Raw genomic sequence first — 20,265 nt, 5'->3', positions numbered from 1 at the left:
GTTTCTTAATTGGCTAATAATTTAGGGTTAAAGATATCTTTCATGAATAATATTTTTATACAAATCAACACCAAAGTATGCAAAAAACTTCTATATAAAATACTACAACAGCTAAACTATATCCCAGAATAAGGAGAATCCATAGAAAATGTAAGTCTTTGAATGAAAGAGGAAACAGGTAATTTTTTTCATCTGATGGGAAAGTTACATTCAGCATACTTATATATTTAAGGGGATTGATGGATAGCCAGTAATCCGTGATTCCCGATTCAAATAAATTTTGAACATGTTTGGTTAATGGTTTTTTTAACACTGAATTTTTTCTTAGTATCTGCATTTTTGTCGAACTGGAAATTAATTGTAGATTTTCGTAATTGCAAAATGTTTTTCTATTAAATTTTTCTTGATATTTGTTGATAACGGTCCACATATCTCTATTAATTATATAAGCAAAAGAGTCATTTAACGAAAGAATGTATCTGGCTTGACTAATATAACTTGTTGTAAAGATATTGATTACAGTTTTTCCAAAGAAATTGGGGTCTATATTATCCATAACAAAGGATGTGATTTGTTTATCCACAATTAAAGGTAAGCCACATTTTCGTAGCTGCTCAAAGTTGGTCACTGCAGCATATCGAGGGTGTTTAATAAAATATGAATTCAAAGTACAGATAAAGAAACGTTCAAATAAGAAACCAAAAATACTAAGAAGCAAAAAAAGATGTCGGAGCGAAAAGTTCCAACGTCGGGATCCAGAAAACTTGAGGCCCAGGATGGCGGCAAACACCCGCAAGTTTACCAAAGAACTAAGGTTCGGCCTGTAGTTTCCACCATAAATGCGACGGTTCATCCGCAAGATAATCCTCTCCAATATTACAACAATTATGTACATAACAAAAAGTGGTAGCGCCCACCAGTTTACTTCAAAAAGGATAATATCCTGAATGGTTTTTTCTTTAGCACATGGTACCATCACCAAAAGGGCAACCGTGATGAATGGATTTGCGCTATCCATATAATTGTGTTTTAATTTCTTGTCTAAATTTATATCAACTTTGGTAATGGGCTCGGCATTTGTCAAAAGATTTAGGCTTAAGTTATATTTGATGGCAAATTCGACAAAAATCCTGTCTTCTTCTGATGTTATCGGAATATTTATGGTCTGTGAGTAGCTGTTGTCATGTGTTCCGTATATTCCGTAAGATAATTTCACCGTTGCATTTTTTCCAAGATAATTAAGCTGATTCTCCTGATATAGTCCTCTGGTAAAATGGGGTCTTGGAAAAGGCTGGAGACGATAGAGATAATCGGTTGCGTTTTCAGAAGTAACTGCTTCCATTACAATCATGTCAATGAAATTATGCTCTTCCGATAGATTGCCGATTTCTTTAAAGATTTCCAAGGTCGGTTTCATCTGCAGCCACAAAATGATCCTTTCCTGCCTCATACCTTCAAATGCCATTGCCAAATTTTCCAGTAGAATTAAATCTGATTCTCGGGTTATGCAAACCAGGCCTATTGTATGAACGCTGTTGAAGTTTTTTCCCACTTCAATTTTTTCCAGATTATTAAACCTTAGTATGGGGATTCCAATCGAATTCCAATCATCAATTTTGCAGTTTCGGGCCTCACTATTCTGAAGCTCAAAAATTAGTTCGATTTCACTATCCTTACGCAGGTTTTTGATTAAGTTGTCGAGAGGTTTCAGGGAGTATTCCAGCTTCACATCCAAGATTTTACTGTTTATCAACAACGCCAATATTATGGTTTTTAAGTTCATTTTTAATTAACAATTTTTTTAAAGACCTTTCAGCAAGTAAGTTTAATGTGGTACTGAAACCTACATTATTTTTTTAAAAGGTCGGCTCTTACCTCGAGGGAAGCTTTTCTAATAATTACTAAATTATCTTCTGTCAGCTGTCTGTTAGGAAAGGAACATGGTTTGAGGTTCAAGGTTTAGTTTATTTTTATTTGTTTAGGGACTTTTAGATAATAAACATGAAACGAAAGAGCTTCCACAACCATATACAATAATATTTAATTTCATGATCCCACTTAATTTGAAGTCTTCACATCTTCCCTCCGAAAGTTCGCGGTAAAAGTCGTTTGACCTTTGCTCTCAGCCTGGCCAAAACTTGAGGGCCAAAAACCTTTTAAACAGTTGCTAAACTCCTTCAGGTCATTGTTATGGGAAGTTCTTCCATGCAATAGCTTTGCAATTTTCTTGCCAACTCAAAAACTTCAGCTGCGCCAGGCTTTTCTCCTAACTAGCTGTGCGTTGGGTGGAAAATGGAAAATGGATTTGGGTTGGGTTAGCATTCGTTGGTTGGGGTTGGGGTGGTGGGGTTTTGAAAATATTGCCCCGTGTTAGGGCTAGAACTGAGACGTCTCTCTCCAGCTGGCTAAACCCAAACGCACTTAACACTTGCCACTGAGTTTTGCGTAACTTTTGTTGCCGGGAATCCAGCGAACTACTTTCCTACCTGGAAAAAAACTGAGAAACATCAGAGTGAAAAAAGGCATATACATACTTCAGTGCGTCACGTAGGCGCTTCAAAGTTTTCATTTTTGCAAAATTTACGATTTAATGTTAAAGTGGAGCAAAACACAAAAGGTACGGAAAAAAATAGCTGGCACATAGACGGAAGTACATATGTATAGTGGCCCCATGTACTACTTAAAAGAATGGCAAACTTTGAACACGACCGAAATCCCACTAAGTAAGTGTACGCCCACCTCAGTTCGGATACGGGAATCTTCTCAGGGTTTTCCTGGTCGGGTTCAGCTGCACGTACTTTGGATTTTGTTGCGTCTCCTTCTTTATTGCACTTAAGATTTACTCATCAGCAGGTGTGCCCCGGCCAGGGTGGTGGCTGGTACCTGGTGCCTGGTGGTTTCTATCTACCATATCCGCATTGCCAGCCCCAAAAACCAGAATCTACGATTGAATTTCAGACAGACTCTCCCAGAGTCCCACCCAGAATCTAGCCACCTTTTTGCCCCACCACGCAAAAGGCTTTTGCAATTTTTATGTGCAATTTTTTACATGAGAACCAAAGGCGAAATGCGAGTGTCGCTTGTGGCTCGTTAAGGTTGGGTGGGCTGGCAACCACCACCCTGCTGCCTCCTTTTTTTTAGGTTTTTTTTTAGGGTATATAAGGGAAGTACCACTGATAACCGGAGAGTGGATTAGTCTCAGCAAGTCCTTTGCCATGTAAACCGAAGGGCCGGCCCACAAACTCATAAAATATTGAATGCAAATAGAGGATAAATTCTTTTTGATCTTGAATGATGACCGGGAAAAATGGCTTCTAAAAAATATGAACAAAAAATATTCAAAATACAATAAATCTTTACAAAGTTGAAGGTTTTCAGATAGTTTATTTCATATTATAAGAGATTGTATCCAATGCTTCACGACTTCCTAATGTTCTTAATATATTTGCACTTTTTTAAGACTTGTTTAAAATTCTGTTGGCAAAATCAAATGATTGAAATTTTTGTGCTAAAAATCTCAGACATTGGAATTCCTAAAGGGTATTGAACACTGAATCCATAGCACATTTTTTCTATGATTTAGTGTGCACCACCTGCCGATTCATCGTCGCCCAGCACCCACAAATACAATTTAAATTTTTAAGCGGCATCTACTTTGGCCACGCCTTGGCCTAGGATTCGTGTCACGCAGGATACTCGACGGGTGGCAGCGTCATCAGGAGACCCACCACCCACCCTCCTTCTCTTTTTCTGAATCCTCCACATCAGCATTGAAGCATCAGCATGTTGTCCTTTGGCTTCGTTTTTCCCATTTAATTTTTTTTTTGTTTTTGTGCCATAGCGTTCTTTGTTGAATGTTGCAATTTCAACCCGTTGATGGATTTGATGGTTTTTTCCTTCCAAACTAGTAGGACACTAAGAAAAGGGTTTTAGAAAAAAATATAATGAGAGGTTTCCAAAAAAAGGCAGAACATTTTTTTCTTTAGAGTTCAGACTCTAAAGATTGCGCTCAGGCGCAATGAGTATAGGAGCATTAATTTGAATGTTTTTTACCATGTGATATCCTTTTTTCTAAGTGCATTAGTGGGCCCTGACGTTGCCTGCGAAATCAGCGAAAATCAGTGGCAAAAACCGGATAGGCGGCGAGGAAAGGTCGCGTAACAAACTCAAATTGATGACACCCGCAGCGTTCGTGCTGCTTTTGCTGCCTGTCTGTCATTGATCCTTGCAAAAATGCTCCTTTACATGTCCTACGCACACGCTGCGCTCAAATGACACTAAATTCGGTTGATTAGATGGCCGCCAAACAGCAAAATGGATTTGTGCCCCACACTCTCATTTCTACCCCTTTAGTAATCCCCCTTACGACATCCCTGCCCAGAAATTGTATTGTATCCTGTTTGCATTGTCGTCGCATCAATGCGACAATCAATGAAGGGTTCTGCCATATTTGATTTGTGATTTTTTCAGTAAAAAGTTTACTATTTTTGGAATATTTCATGGGTATGTTTTTAAAGCCAATCAACGTTAGTTTGTTTTTTAGATTTTCTCATATTATTAAATTTTGGAATCCCTAATGGATGGGTAAACCTATTGTTGCAAATCTCTGCTGCTACGTTTTTTTTTTTGTGGTAGTTGGAGGATCCATCACAAGTCCCGTTTTTGCCACGTTCTATGTACCTGTTACCGTTAGCGTCCGCCTAATTGACAAATCTGCGCTTAACAAGCAAACGCAATCTGCTGCAACCCTCACACAGATACTCATCCCACCACACACACAGAGGTGGATTGGGGGCAAATTTGCAAAAGCCAGACGAGTGTGGGCCATATAAATTAACACAAGTATTTTTACCTAGGCCACACCCACCGAGCCGAATGCATGCTAACAACCACTTAGCGCACACGTACCACCTACCTTGGTCTGGCCCACAAGCCTGCCTCGCCAGCCCCGTCAGGCAGGACACCCACCAATGATGAACAACTATTAAAGAAATTACGAGCTGATGTGTCAGAGGATTTGGGCCCAAAAGGGAGTCGCGTTTTATTTGCAACAATTTGACGCAAGTTGAAATGCATGCGGGTGCGTTAAAAGTTGCCGAATGTTGAATTTTATTCGCTGCCTGTGATCCCTGGAAAAAAGGCACTGAAAGAAAAATTTTAGATGGTTTTAAATACTACATATTTTGAGTCAGAAAAAGTGTTATTTTTGAAAAGAAAATAATGCAATTTTTTAGTTTTTTTAACTAATAGCTTCTAACTTACATTAAGTCCTTTACCTCAACTAATTTTTCAAGTGCTGTTCCCGATTTCCGGGAACTCGGATCTCCCGCATAAAGGAAACTTTTCAACGCGACAGCCTGTGTAAATAGTTGCCTATCGAGGGGGCTAGATACAGATACTCCTATATACATATATCTATATGTATGTAACCATCAGGGAACCAAGTCAGGGATTGGCATAATGCTTCCCCAGTGAGTCGACTCCGTCTACCCCCAAAAACTCAAACCATCGAATGAGCTGGCCTCAATCAAAGTTGGGCGTATAATGATTGTACCCACAAAAAGCCAGCAGGATAAAGTTTTTCGCACAAGCGGTTGCATCTTTGCATCTTCTCCCTTAACCAGCAGTTTTAATTTTGCCACAAGGCGACGCCACGCTACCAAGCGCATCTTCAATGAAATTTTAAACAAATAAAATGGCTTCGACTGCGCCTTCGTCTTCGACTTAATGATGTGGCTGCCTCAGTACTCTGGCTCCCTCTCCTCTCCGATCCTGCCACTTAAATTAGTTTTTCCAAAAAAAGGGAAAGAAACAGAGAAGATGAAAGTACAACAAGCAGGGAATTTTTGGCTATGACTCTTGGTTTACTAATGCTCTTTCTACCACATTGGTTTCATAGAATGGTTACTAGAAGTGCTATTTTTGTAAAGGAGTTTACTTTATTATTAAAGGGTTTCTTTTAAAGAGCTTGCTTTACGCTATTTATCCTATAAATATGATTTATTGATTTAATGATAATATGATTTATTTTTAAGGCAAGCGGTTCAGTCCCTAGGATTAAACTTTTATATTTTTAAAAACAAGCTTTAACTTTGTTCCGAAAATGTGAATATTTAAAGCAATCTCTTATAACTTCTCTTATAAAATGAAGAAAAATCAAATATTTCAATCATAATTAGCTTTGAAATATCAACAGTATTAGAAGTCTTTAAACTTGCCCCCGAATGGCTGAGTCAGCTTAATGAATGCAAACCCTTTTGGCACTTTGGCTCTGGCCCAGGACAGGGACGATTTTAGCCAGGCCGTTACCAGGCCGGGCCCATGGCTGAAACTTAAATTGGAACTGCTTCCGGCGGCTTTAAATACCGTTAGTCACGCACCCCAGTTGCGAAGGTGTCTTTAACCGAGGTCCGTCCGCTTACATTGTCTGGGATCCAGTTGGAGCTTTAGCCGGAGCCACTATCATGCAATTGGCCACCCCCTTCCGCTTAGCACCGTCTGGCCCTCTCTTAACTTGGCTTATCTGGCCCCACCTCCATCACACGATCCAATATGTCTGACTAACTGACTCAGCGCTTTGATTGCCCCCCGACTTCGTCTCGGGGGGAGGAAGCAACTTTTCTTTCTGCCACTGCCTTGGCGGCTGGCTTCCGTTTTTTTTTTTACCCTCCAACCACCCACTGGCGCACCACCACCCTCATTCCAAAACAAAAAAATCGGGGGAAAAAACAAAAAACTTCAACTTTGGCTTAATTTCGCGCACGAAGTAATACAAAGAAGGGAAATGGGTGGTATGGGGGTAGGTAACACGTGCGGCATCCTTAACACATTCCAACAACTGAAACTACATAATAAAACACTCGGTGCTAAGGTTAAATTCCATTCTGCCAGGTGATGCAGTCAAAGAAATTCAAAAAGGTGTCAAATAATTAATAAAATTAAAGATAAGATTTCTTGTTTAGTTAATTTCTGAAAAATAGCAAATCGTAGACCTTGATTTGTCTAATTTTATTTGGATACTTCACTTATTTCAATAATTATTATATATTAAAAATGCAAAATTTTAACAAATAACTTTCCTATTTTTTTTTAGTGCTTGACAACCAACCGCCCACAGAAATTAAAACTAAAACGTTGCAACAATTTTGCCCGATGTTTTCACTTTGTCCGGACTCTGGAGCTGGAGCTGGGTCCGGATCCGGGTCTGAGGCCTCGTCAATTATTGAGGAGCAGCTCGGCGACTGCAAAAGGTGTGCTTTTAATTGTCCTCGTCACCGTGGCCGTCGCGGCATTGTTGTTTTTGTCTTTATTGTCGATATATTTAGCACAAAACCCCTGCGACCCCAACAAGATACTCTTGGCACAAATTGCTGGGGTTGTTGGTTGTTTTCGGTATTCGTGTTGATGTTGCTGTTGATGTTACTCTTTGTTTAGCAGCTTGTTATATCCTTGCAAAGGGTATTTAAACTTTGTGACACAGTGAACACAACATATCCGGGCCTATATATTATACATATGTTATATGTATATCCTTGATCAGGATTTTCATCAAGGTACTCTTAGCTAGTCTCATTTCCATTGTCTGGCTCGAATATGGAAAGCTATACTATTTGGCGCCAAATGCAAGCACGAATAACGATAAAATAAGGTTTATCCAAGTTATGGCTATTTTATTAAAATTTATGAAAACGGACCAATTTAAGCATTGTTAATCAAGCTAAAAACAAGGAACCCAATTGGGAACTTTAGGGCTTTATAGCCAATATTTTACAAATCAGGGTTCCAATTGCCGTCGATCTGCATCAAAATATCACGAAAATCGAAAATTATAATTTTGAGTGGATTTTTGGCCAAAATCATGATGTTACCCCTTTGGAAATTTACGAAAATGGGGTCAGATTTTAGGTTGCCAGGTTTTGATTAAAAATGATTCTACTCGAAGATCTAAGATTGGGAAGGTATAAAATTTGTCAATCAGATGAGTATTAGCCCAGTTATGGCTATTTTTCTGAAATAATTCCAGGACGAAAGCCTTTTTGACCAAGCTAAGAACAGGAAGGCCAAAATGGGAACTTTTGAGACACTTTTTAGCCAATATTTTAGTTATTTTTCATCGCATTTGGAAAAGGAATACCATTTACAAATCAGGGTTCCAATTGCCGTCGATTTGTATCAAAATGGCATAAAAATCGAGAATTACAATTTTGAGTTGATTTTTGGCCAAAATCATGTTACCCCTTTGGAAATTTACGAAAATCGGGTCATATTTTTGGTTGCCAGGTTTTGATGGAAAATGATTCTACTCGAAGATCTAAGATCGGGAAGGTATAACATTCGTCGATTGGATGATTTTTAGCCAAGTTGTGGCTATTTTCCTGAAGTAAATGGATGCCAAGAGTGTTGGCCAATAAGATTTTAAGATTATAATAAACTTTCAGAAGTTTTAAGAAAGGTATTACATAAATTGATTTGGCCACTATTAGCCAAGTTATCGATAGCTCCCTCAAAGTAATCGCAAACATTAAATTTTCTTATTTTTCCCCTAATGACTGATTCAAATGAAGGATGTTATATTTTTATCAATGGTTATTGTAACTAATGGCAGTTATACAGTGTATTTTAATAAATATACATAATTATTTTAATATTATAAACTTCAAACTTAAATTCTAATTAAGGTATAAATTAAATCATCATCCCCAAGCTCCGATCGTTGAAGGACATCACTGGCTGGACATCCTTGGGGTTGCAGCCCCAACCCGAGGACTTGGACACCAATCTACGCTGTAAAGAATAAAATTAATTAATAAATATGTTATAAAAAGGATTCATTTACCATTTTCATTGTGTTTCATTTACCCTATTTATTAGAAACCTAACCTTCTATTAGAAAAGTTGATTGAAAGAGTGTATAGTCTTCGACACAGCCTGAGTAGAATTCTTCTTTCTTGTTTTCTAATAATTTGGAAACTTTCGCTGAATATGTGCTTTTGCTTTTGTGGCATGTCTCAGAAGTGGGTGTGGGATAGCATGTACGTACATTGTATAGAATAGCAGTGGATTGAGAGAAAGGTTTATTTATAAAACAAAAAATAATATTCAGAATTGGCTTTAAACTTTTATTATTCAATAAATGGTGTTTGTTTAACTACAACATTTTCCACTTTCCATATATAAGTTCCCATTCCGAATAACTTTCCCATTGAACTTAAGCCTCCTTATTTCAAGTACCATGTTAGCTTTCCCCAACTTATGCATTTTGCCTAACTGAATCCCAGCTTATGGCACCCACTGTCCCACACACACACACACTCGCATCCTCACTCTGTCTTTGTTATTTTCCCCTTTCTCCATGGCATTTCTCCAGCCCCTTTCACTTCACCCATCAGTCCCTTAATTCAAAGCCTTTTCCTTTTGCCTTTGAGATTTGCGTGTTTCGCTTAATGAAGAAGACAAATAATCGCGCAATTAAAGCCTTTTAGCTTTAAGCGCGAGTAAATAATTGCTGTGAGTGCAGAAACGAACACACGCAAAGTGAGAGTGAGGCTTCAGATACACAGCTACAGCTACCAGATACAGATACTATGGCACACACACACACCATGGAGCTGCACTAACAAATGGTAAATGTATTCAAACAACAAATCTTAATGGCACGCTAGAATGAATAGTAAACGAGCACAAGAAGCGGTACGAGGCGCAAGGAGTTGGGAAGATAGCGAATACCTGGGCAGGTACACTGGGAGAATGGGGTATAAGGTTTTTAAATTCATGTCTTTGACGTCAAAGGCTTGAAGTCTTAGAAGTCTTGAGAGAGATATAGAGTGGGGAAGTCTTCATAAAGAAATAAGTGAAAGGATGCAAGACAATAACAATAAATAAATAAGTTTTGAACTAATTATAATAACTATTTTTAATTTTTTAAAAGTGTAACCAAGCCTAGAAAGACACCTCCCCTCTTTATACCCCCACCTCTCCCCCCGATGCTTGTTGACTTGACTTGGCTTCCGTGCAAAATTCTTAATTGCACCTGGTGTACGGCGCTTTCCGCTGACTGGAATATCTGGATAGCTCACTGGCTGGCTGGTTGGTTGTTTGGATGGCTGGGGGCGACTGGCTGGCTCTTGATGGGTTAGATTAACTGCCTGACAAGTAAACCCACTTGCACAAACACACAGACAGACTTTGTTGCTGTTTCCGGCTGACTGTCAGTTGAACGAAACAGTCCGTCAGTCAGAGATTCAGAGCCTCGTTTTGCCATCCGTTGGTGTAATTTTTTCACAGCTTATCCTGCTCTATTCATAGCTTCTTTACCCTTCCCACACCCTCATGGCTCTTCTACTTCCGGTTAACCCCCATCCTTCCTGGGTATCCCAAACCCACCAACCGCCGTCAACCTTCAAGTGCTCTCAACTCACGTGCTCAGCACTCGTAATTATTTTTCCTATTGTTCGAATTAAATGCTCAAGGATTTATAGGGCTTTCCTTTTCGGGCTCTGTTCAAGATTTGTGCCAAACGCACACAGAAAGTTATTAATTGTGGCTTGGTTGGATGAGGAGCAGGGGGTCTATGGGTATCCACACCAAATGCGAGATAGTTTTTCTCTGTCATACCCACTTTCCATTTTTGCGGTGGTTTTCCCTCTTTAGAGATATTTATGTATTTATTCTTTTTTTTAACCATTGACACTTGGCATAATTATTGCTTTCGGAAATTGAATTGCTTGAGGGGAAATTGATTTTATAACCAAAACTGCGGCTTATCTTGAGACTGATACAGTTTGTGAGAAAGAATACACATAAAATAAAATGTTACTAATAACAGTTTTATTCTAAAAAACTATATGACAGTCCCAATTATTTAAGGGGTTTTTGGTTCTGTAAACCCTAATCAAAGTTCCCCCGTAAATTGGAAATTCTACGTAGAGCCTTTAACCTTGGGTGGCCATAATTTTGCAATGGCCTCTGGTTGCTCTTTGTGTTAAATTTAAATTTATTTGTTGCTCCTGAAATTGATAACATAACTTTCTTCAGGTTTCCGCATCGTTAGCTCGCTATGCAGCGGAAAGTTTTATATTTCAACAATTTTACAATTTTGCCACACAACCACACGCATACTTGGGCACTTCTTGAGGCATCTTCTACTATCCAGCTTTGCCACAGGACCTTCTATCTACTTTTTGCTCCAACCCATAGCTCCTCCTACTCCTCAGCCTGCCCTGACCTGAAAGCGAAGCGCGAAAATTGTTCCGAAAATTGTCATTGGTTCTAGTGGCGATGCTGGTGCTGGTGCTTCTGCTTTTGGTTTTGTGGTTGCTCCAGCGTCAAGTCATAAATTACGAAGCGAGTCATTGGAAAAGCAGCAACGCAGTCGGTAGCAACTAGCTAGACCAAAATTCTTATAGACGGGGGAGTTTTTAGCTACTTTCTTGGCTACTTGTGGAAATTGTTGAATTTATGCATGCATTACTTGATTTGTTGTTCTTAGATGCTGGCGACGTAATTTATTTGCTTGCCCTGACTCCCATTTTTATCCTGGCCCCTTCGCTCTCCTGGCCATCCTTTGAAGTCCCCCGAGTCCCCCAACGCCCCTGGAAGTATGCAGCACTTAAGCCAAAGTCATATAAATGTTTATTAAAGCTAACAAATGTGTTGGACCCTCTTTTGTCCCCCAAGAACAACCCAACAGACACTCACACATGGACAAAAGTTTAGTGAAAGCACTTGTACACTCAATTTGAAAATATGACAATGTTGTCTCTTTAGATATTCAATGCTTTTAACCCCAAGTGGAAGTCTAAAAATGGCACAACTGAACAATGTCGATGGATTTGGTGCTCGTATTGTGGAATGAGGTTCATCTGTTTAGCCAGTTAGTGACTGCTGGCCAGGAAAAAGCCACGAAAAATAAAAGAAAAAAGGTACAAGGTTAGCACTTTTCCCCCTCGTTCCTGGAAGGAAACTGAAGATTTTCGTAGGGGAACTTGTCATAAAAACCACACGGCGACATCTGAGTCCGGATTCCATATGTGCGTGAATATCAACACGTCACTAAACCACACTGCACTATACCACTTAGATTCAATCCGCAAAACCCCTATCCACAGCTATCCCAAACACAAACTTGTTCATTTCAATTGAACCGAAAAAGGAAAACAAATTTATCAGAAAATGTTTTTATAAAAAGAATAATTTCTATACTCTTTAAATAACATTTAAAAATGAGTTTCAAAAACTTAGCTTATTTCATATATATGTACTCCATTACTAAATTAATTTTTTTCGATTTTTTTCAAGTGCATTGAAATAATAGAAATGGCAAAAATCGAGGCATCCACTTTCATTTCCCTGCCACAACTAATTCGCACACCATTGCATAACTAGACATGTGCCTCCGCTTTTGTATATTTTTATTCACCCACTCACACATACATATGTGTGTGTGAGTATCTGTGTCTCGGCATAAACATGAAGTAAACAGGATAATAGCAATAAAATATAAGCGCCAGTCGCGAACTCGCTTTCGGTGGCTCTCTCCTTTCCAGCATAAGTTTGAATGTTTTTGGCCCCAGCTATTTTTATGGCTCGCTAGCGCTTTTCTTTAACACCCCCACCTATAAACCACCACCCCCATTCATCCACTGCCACTTCCCCAAATGTTGTTGTTGATTTTTGTTTATTTGCCCTTTCGGTTTTGTTGTACGGCAGCTTGTTTTCGTTTGCCATCATTTGATGTTGGGACTCCGTTTTGACAACCGACTGTGACGTAATATGGGAAATATGTTTACAGTTCGCTTAGCTGGTTTTCCTTCTTTTTTTTGTGGTGGTGGTGGTTGAAAGCGATGGGGCGGAGTCTTGTGGGGTTGATGGCCATTTTCGTTGTGGAAATTTATTAAAAATCTATGCCTTACGGAAGTCCTTTGTTATTGGTTCTTTTCTATTGACTTTTGCTTTATGGGTCAATGAATTAGGCTTTATTCTGTATTGAGATATTTGTCATTATTATTTGCAAAAATCTAGGACAGCAAGAATAGTTGGGTATGAGGAAGATATTAAGAAGTAAGATTTTAGATTAAATAATATCCAATTACGATACGATAAGATCACAAACTAATTAATACGAATAGTGTTGCTTGTTAACGCTATTAATAATTACAAAAACCAATTAAATTTAACACGTTCTTGGTTAGTTGGAAAAAAAGAAATTAATATCCTTTACCTAACAATTAATGTATCATAAAGATTTATGAATTTTTCACTTTAATTAAATGCTACAAGCAAATATTGGCTGCCTAGAAAAAAGGTATGATTTAATTGATCAAAAATAAATAGTCTTTATTGTGTATGGCCATGGCTTGTTAGCACAAACAATAACAGACCGCCTCATTTAGCACAAACTATAATTAATTGGCAATTAATTTAACTGTCCTAGCTGCTGTTGGCCAGCGGCCAATGCTTTGCAGTGTCCTTGCTGAAAGCTTATAGAATTATTTATGTTTTTAAACCAACAAGAGAATTAATAATCAATATTGAATATTTTATCAAAAAGCAAAATGCAGTAAAATGAAACTGAACACGGATCCATAACATAATGAGATTTTAAGTAAATTTATTTAAAAATTAAAAAGTATTCAAATGATTTAATTGGTAAGAACAAAGGCTGAAATTAAACAGGGGCTTTTTTCATAAAACAAGGTATTACATATTCTTCGTTTATGTTTATTTTGTGTTGGCATATTTCGCACAATAAATATTCAGCCACCGATGGGGGTCATGTAAATGTTAACAAAAGGCGCATGAATTATGCTCCGCAGTCGAAACCATAAAAAAGAACTCTGCCAAAAATAAATGGAGTGGGTCGGGGAAGAACTCCATCTCCATCTCCAGCTGCATATGAAGCGGCAATATTTACTTTGGCTACATTTGCAAATGGAGCATTACGAAAATAAACAAATTTTCATAAATGACAAGTACAAAGGGAGCTGCGCACAAAAGGATGCCTCATGCATACCCATACTCCTCCTGTACGAGTGTGGCTCTGCTCGAATGTCCTTGTTGGTATATATCTCTGGGTCTATGGACCAACAAACAGACAAAAAAAAATTTCAATTTGAACGACGTGGCTGGGAAATTGGTAGAATGGAAAAGCCACCGGAGCGGGCCGGAAAAGGGGTGAGCGACCGGCTTGGTTTGGCCGAGGACTTCAATTGGGCCATGTAAATTGTCACAGCAGCCAGGAGCAGCAGCAATGGCAATGGCAACGGCAACAGCAACGGTAAAGGCAAACTGCAAAATCCTTGATAGTCGATATTATTTTTCTTACGGCGCTCCATTTGTTCCTTGCCGGCTATGGCTCGACTATGCCCCGAATCGATTTCCATTTTATTGCCAAATAATGCTTTTGCCATAGATTGTGTCATGTTATTTATAGGGCCAGACAAAAGGTATGAATCGCACGTCACAAATGTTTTATTGGCTAACCATTTTTTATGCAATTTTATAATCAGATGCGCGATAAATCCCCCCAACCGCCCCAAAAACCCTCTCTTACTCCCACTTCAAAATGCCATCTTAAGCCTTTCGATCTGACTTATCACACGACTTTGACTAATAGCACTGGTAGCTTGAGACCTTTTCCTTTTGGCCTCTTCGAATATGGCCAACACGAGCCCAAAACACCTGGGTCAAACTAATTAAGCCCCTTGGACCGCCAGCCCTCGCCTCCCCCTTCTCATTTCCGCGCCAAACAATGGGCTTAGAAACATAAATCAATCAGGCGCAACAACAATAACCGAGGGCCAACTTGACGAGTTCCAGGGCATTGCGACCCTCAAAACAATCCAATGGACAATGATTAATCGCATTACAAGCACTGAGTGCGTTGCGAAACACAACCCATTAAATACTCTTTATAAGAGGGCCATTATTATTAAATAAAAATATCTGAGATAAAATAAAAAAAATCAGTTCATTTGATTTTACAAAATAATCCTTATAAGCTTAAAATTTTTAAGTAAGAGTATTTAATATAACTGCATTTGTATTTTTGGCGCAATCTGAACTCTTCTGCTTTCTACCGCCCTTTCGTCCTTCCAGATGTCACTCAGCTTTTTTGGCGCAGTCACGCTAATTAGCCCCAGACAAGGACAAGCTGTCAAACGACCACGCCCACATTATTCCCGCCAACCTACCACCCAACCGGAAGTCCTTTTCAGACAAAACGCGACCAAGCTCCCAGCACGCCCACTATAAACATTTTAAAAATAAATTTTACGAATTGTAAATAGCTTTAGTGCGCATAATTTTGTGGATTATGCCCACGCCCCCAAAACACCGCCCTCGCATCCTGCTGCTCCTTGAATGGCTCGCAACGCCCAGGACTTGTTTACTCCTTTGCGCCATGATAAATGCCTTGACATAAATCTCAGACAGAGCTGCACTCGCAGTGAAGTGAAAAGGACGAAAAGGATGGGTTACTTGGCTCAGTGGCTGGCTGGGTGGTGTGCTGACTTGGCTGACTCGCTGGCTGGCAAAAGTTAATCAACATTTCATTAATTAATTTCTTTAAAGATGTCGTTGGGTGGCGATGTTGGCCAAGAGAAAAATGACCGTGCCAGACGATTTGGACTTGGACTTGGAGAACTGAGCCGGGGTAAATTATGTAAATTGGTTAAAAGCTTTTCCGGTTTTGAATTAGCAGCCTCATCAGTGACTGGATATTCTTGCTTCACTTCCTATGCCTTGCTCCAAAAAGAAAATAGACAAAAAACCTTTGAGTTATTTTCCTCATTTAAGTTGGCTCCGCAACTAATTAAAATGCAAGTTGCGAATTGAATGCAAAACTTAAAATCGATAGTCGGTTTCTTTCGACGAAAGAAGGAGTTAATATACTGTTTCCTTAATTAGCAAAACTTCAATTGTCAAATCTTTCCAAAAAAGATTCAATTTTAAGCTCCTGCATACAAAAATCTTTAATTTAATAAGCCGCAAAATGTCCTTCAACATTTCATTTCCAATGCGACCCAAGTGTCACTGGGAGATTTCATTAAATTTCATTAGGAAACGTGATTAGAGACGAACATGACGCAAAGGCCTAGAGGCAAATGAAGACAGGACATTCAAAGTGCATCTAATTAAGGAGCATCGGGAGGCCGCAATGTCCTGCAGGAGCCGACGGCAGGGGGATGTGTGTGACAAGAAATGAATCAAAATAATTGTAAATACTGCAACACAAAAGCAATTAGTGACACACAAAGCGGAAGTGCAAAAAGTGAAGCTGTTGAAAATAACTCGACAGCAACACAAAGAGCAACTAACCAAATACAAAAAAAAAGGCCAACAAGAGGCAAATGAAAATGGTCACTGCAGAAGGCGCCAAAATAAACAAAACACACTGCTAGTTAGGCCAGACTTGATGAAAGGCCCAGGAAAAGTCCTGCCGGGCAGAGAGATCTGCGGAGCAGAGGAAAGAGGACAATTTTCGGGAGGAGACCGAGTTGGATCCGCAACTGAAAAGTGGCCAATGTAAATCTAATTAAAAGCAAAACAAAAGCCACTCTCAACATGCCACTCAAATTATAATGCATATAGCGTGGGCCTGCAAGGAGAGTCCTGGCCAAAATGCAGGAGACTGAAAAGCGGAGAAAGAGCGAGAGATGTACTGGCGGAGATAGAGAAACAGTGTGTGAGAGACCTCGAGTGGAAAGCCCCTTTCTCGACGCTTAACAAAATGAATAGTGGTTCAGATGTGACTAAAAACTTTCTTAACTTAAAGTTTTCAAATTTTATCAAGGATTCTTAAAAACTATTGGCTACTTTTTCGGGCGCCAAGAAGACAATTCTTTCTTTTCCTCTTGCGTTAAAATAATTTTGTTTAATTTTTCAAAATATTTATGAACTTTTTTGTTAATTATTTTTTTTAAGTTTTTAGTTATTCTATCTAGTAGAGTAAAAAAAAAAGGAAACCAATGTGCAATCTGCCATCGTGCACTCGGCCGCCGAGTTCACACAATGAACCAGCGACAAATGCCAACACGGAAATGCATAGAATTTTACGGAGCCAGAGCTGGATGAAATGAGGTGGGTGTGTAGTGGGTTGGTTGGTGGTAGCTTTGGAAGAGGCCTAACAAAATGCCCGACGATTTTATAAGAGGACCAAGGGGTGCCAAGGGTGTTCAGAACTTGGCACACGAAGCCAACGTTGTCGCATCGTTTGCCAAAATCCGCATTAAATTTATGCACTTTTGTTGTTACGGCAAAACGTAGTTGAAATGTCCGTACGGATACGGGCACGACTACGGGTATTTTTCCGTTAGTTCCGCAGCAAGTCCGTGCCAAGCCAGGACACCAAAAATGGAATGGGTTGCCTTGGGGGACGATGATTGCATTGACGATGATGCTGGCTCCGCTGGCCGCTCATCCGGTTCAGGTTTCTGGCACAGATCCGGCTTTTCGGGCCAAGAACGGAATCAGAACCGCCGAAGAAAAACAATCCCACACTCAAGCCAAAGACATCCGCCGTTGCCCGTTTTGGCTGTGATTTTGCAATTAAATAGATTTCAACTTCTCCTGGCCTCACTCTACGGAATTACTTCCTTCCTTTGCCGGCAACTTTCGAGTTCAATGACAACGACATTTGGGCCCATCTGCAATGGCTAAGGATATTTATATATAGAATAGGTATATATTTGTATTGGGGCCGCTGCATTGTTTACAGTTCATTTGGCTTTTTGGGGTTCTCGGTCTCATTGAGGATTTTCCCAATTCGAGCAAATTTATTTATAAACAAAATACTATAAATATTCATGCCGCCATATAGGACTCTAATAGTTTTGTATGCATTTTTCCACTACTATCTTTTCGTATCTTAATGTGACTTTTGAAATTTGGCAGACAAATATTTTGGTGACCCTATAAGTCTTTTAAAGAAAATATGTCAAATAACGAATATAATTTTTCCCATTTAAATGTTCTTATTTGTTGGCTTGGGCTTACCATTTCTTTCATTTTCCACACATTGAAATATCCCCAAAGTCAATCTTAGCCAAGTTCCAAATAGTATAAAGCAGAGCCCAAACAAATAAAAGGGGTCCCAGGCACTCGGGTGTCAAAGGGGCGTTGAATTGCTTGTGCGCGCCATGATTGGTTTGTTTCCGATCAGACATACAACAATTGACAGCGGGATATTTTGTTAATTTAAGATTCATTTGAAAACACAGAACAAAAGCAGGAGGAGAAATTTACCAAAATCAAATTAATATCAAATTTTATTCCCATCACTTGAAAAAATATATGTGTGTTTAGAAAATATTAAGCTAGTAGTTATACTTAAGGAACCCATATTTTGCTAAGTTATTCCACTCAAAATCTGATTAAAATTGACACAATCAATTGAAATTAAATTGACATCTTTCGGGGACTCCCGTAAGATGTATATGGGAATCCCGGTTTAGCAAGGGCTTGCATCAATACAAATTAAAAAAAAAACCGTTACAAATATTCCATCTCAGGTTTTAATGCAGATTAATAGGGAATCAAAATACCATTCGTTTAAGGTATTCCGCTCAAGAATCGGATGGAAATTGGCAAAGATACAGTAATGGTTTGGGGCTATATTTGGGGATCCCGGATTTTACAAGGGGTTACATCACAAAAATTGAAAAAATATCGATCAAAAAATTCGTTTTGAGGTTTTAACGCAGATTAATAGGGAACCAAAATATTATTCGTTATAGGTATTCCGCTCAAGAATCGGATAGAAATTGGCAATGATACAGTTAAGGTTTGGGGCCATATTTGGGGATCTCTGATTTTACAAGGGTCAATTGTTGCATCACAAAAATTGAAAAAATATCGATCAAAAATTTCGTTCCGAGGTTTTAATGCAGCTTAATAGGGAATCAGAGTACCATTCGATTAAGATATTCCGCTCAAGAATCGGATAAAAATTGGCAAAGATACAGTTAAGGTTTGGGGCCAAATTTGGGGATCTCTGATTTTACAAGGGGTTACATCACAAAAATTAAAAAAGTATCGATCAAAAAATTCGTTCTGAGGTTTTAATGCAGATTAATAGGGAATCAAAGTACCCTTCGATTAAGATATTCCGCTCAAGAATCTGATAGAAATTGGCAATGATACAGTTATTGTTTGGGGCTATATTTGGGGATACCGGATTTTACAAGGGGTTACATCAGGAAAATTTAAAAAATATCGATCAAAAAATTCGTTCTGAGGTTTTAATGCAGCTTAATAGGGAATCAAAATACCATTCGTTTAAGGTATTCCGCTCAAGAATCGGATAGAAATTGGCAAAGATACAGTAATGGTTTGGGGCTATATTTGGGGATCCCGGATTTTACAAGGGGTTACATCACAAAAATTAAAAAAGTATCGATCAAAAAATTCGTTCTGAGGTTTTAATGCAGATTAATAGGGAATCAAAGTACCCTTCGATTAAGGTATTCCGCTCAAGAATCGTATAGAAATTGGCAAAGATACAGTAATGGTTTGGGGCTATATTTGGGGATCTCTGATTTTACAAGGGCATCACAAAAATTGAAAAAATATCGATCAAAAATTTCGTTCTGAGGTTTTAATGCAGATTAATAGGAAATCGAAATACCGCTCGTTTAAGGTATTCCGCTCAAGAATCGGATGAAAACTTGCGAAGAAACAGTTATTGTTTGGGGCTATATTTGGGGATACCGGATTTTACAAGGGGTTACATCACAAAAATTCAAAAAATATCAATCAAAAATTTCGTTCCGAGGTTTTAATGCAGCTTAATAGGGAATCGAAATACCGCTCGTTTAAGGTATTCCGCTCAAGAATCGGTTCCACTTAAAAATCTGATACAAATTGACAAAGATATGGGTATCGTGCGGGGCCATACATGGAAATCCAGTATTTGGCAAGGAAAGAATTGTCCTTAAGAGTCCGATGAATGCTGGAAATAAAATAGTCATCGCTGTGAGTACAATTTTACTCTTTCATATAAGAAAATGAATTTCTTTAGCAATGCTATATTGTTATATTTATATTCTGAAAACTGAGTATAGCACAAACTTTTTTTTCAAGTGGGAGAAAGTTGTTTTATTTTCTCCCGGGGGAATTCATTCGCCTGTCGCCTTATGTCGCAATAGATTCGCAGTTTGTCAGTGTCGCCACGAAACGCGGGGGCGTGGGGTTTTTTTTTATTATGCTGGCAGGCGTGCGAATATTGAAACATTTGAGTGAATTTATTAGCGACACACATATGACATT

At 38.8% G+C, this 20,265-nt stretch overlaps 2 protein-coding genes across 3 annotated transcripts; one reads left to right on the top strand and one right to left on the bottom strand.

The window, feature by feature from the left end:
- Positions 1–64: 64 nt before the first annotated feature.
- LOC123257390 lies at positions 65–1,783 on the bottom strand. Its single transcript, XM_044716227.1, has 2 exons — positions 673–1,783; positions 65–432 (listed from the first exon to the last, which is right to left on the bottom strand). The coding sequence occupies exons 1-2, from the start codon at positions 1,781–1,783 to the stop codon at positions 65–67; spliced, it is 1,479 nt and encodes a 492-aa protein (XP_044572162.1).
- A 744-nt stretch (positions 1,784–2,527) lies between these two features.
- Positions 2,528–8,783, top strand: LOC26514329. 2 transcript variants are annotated; one of them, XM_044716100.1, is made up of 3 exons: positions 2,528–2,723; positions 7,094–7,250; positions 8,705–8,783. In XM_044716100.1, the coding sequence occupies exons 1-3, from the start codon at positions 2,657–2,659 to the stop codon at positions 8,715–8,717; spliced, it is 237 nt and encodes a 78-aa protein (XP_044572035.1). In that variant the 5' UTR covers positions 2,528–2,656; the 3' UTR covers positions 8,718–8,783. The 2 variants fall into 2 exon arrangements, with proteins under 2 accessions (XP_044572035.1, XP_032307575.1); XM_032451684.2 differs by lacking the exon at positions 8,705–8,783 and having other exon boundaries at positions 7,094–7,768.
- The last annotated feature ends 11,482 nt before the right edge of the window (positions 8,784–20,265 follow it).

Source organism: Drosophila ananassae, chromosome 3R (assembly GCF_017639315.1).
Source record: "Drosophila ananassae strain 14024-0371.13 chromosome 3R, ASM1763931v2, whole genome shotgun sequence".
Lineage (NCBI taxonomy): Eukaryota > Metazoa > Arthropoda > Insecta > Diptera > Drosophilidae > Drosophila > Drosophila ananassae.
This window is presented reverse-complemented; position numbering and strand designations above follow the sequence as displayed.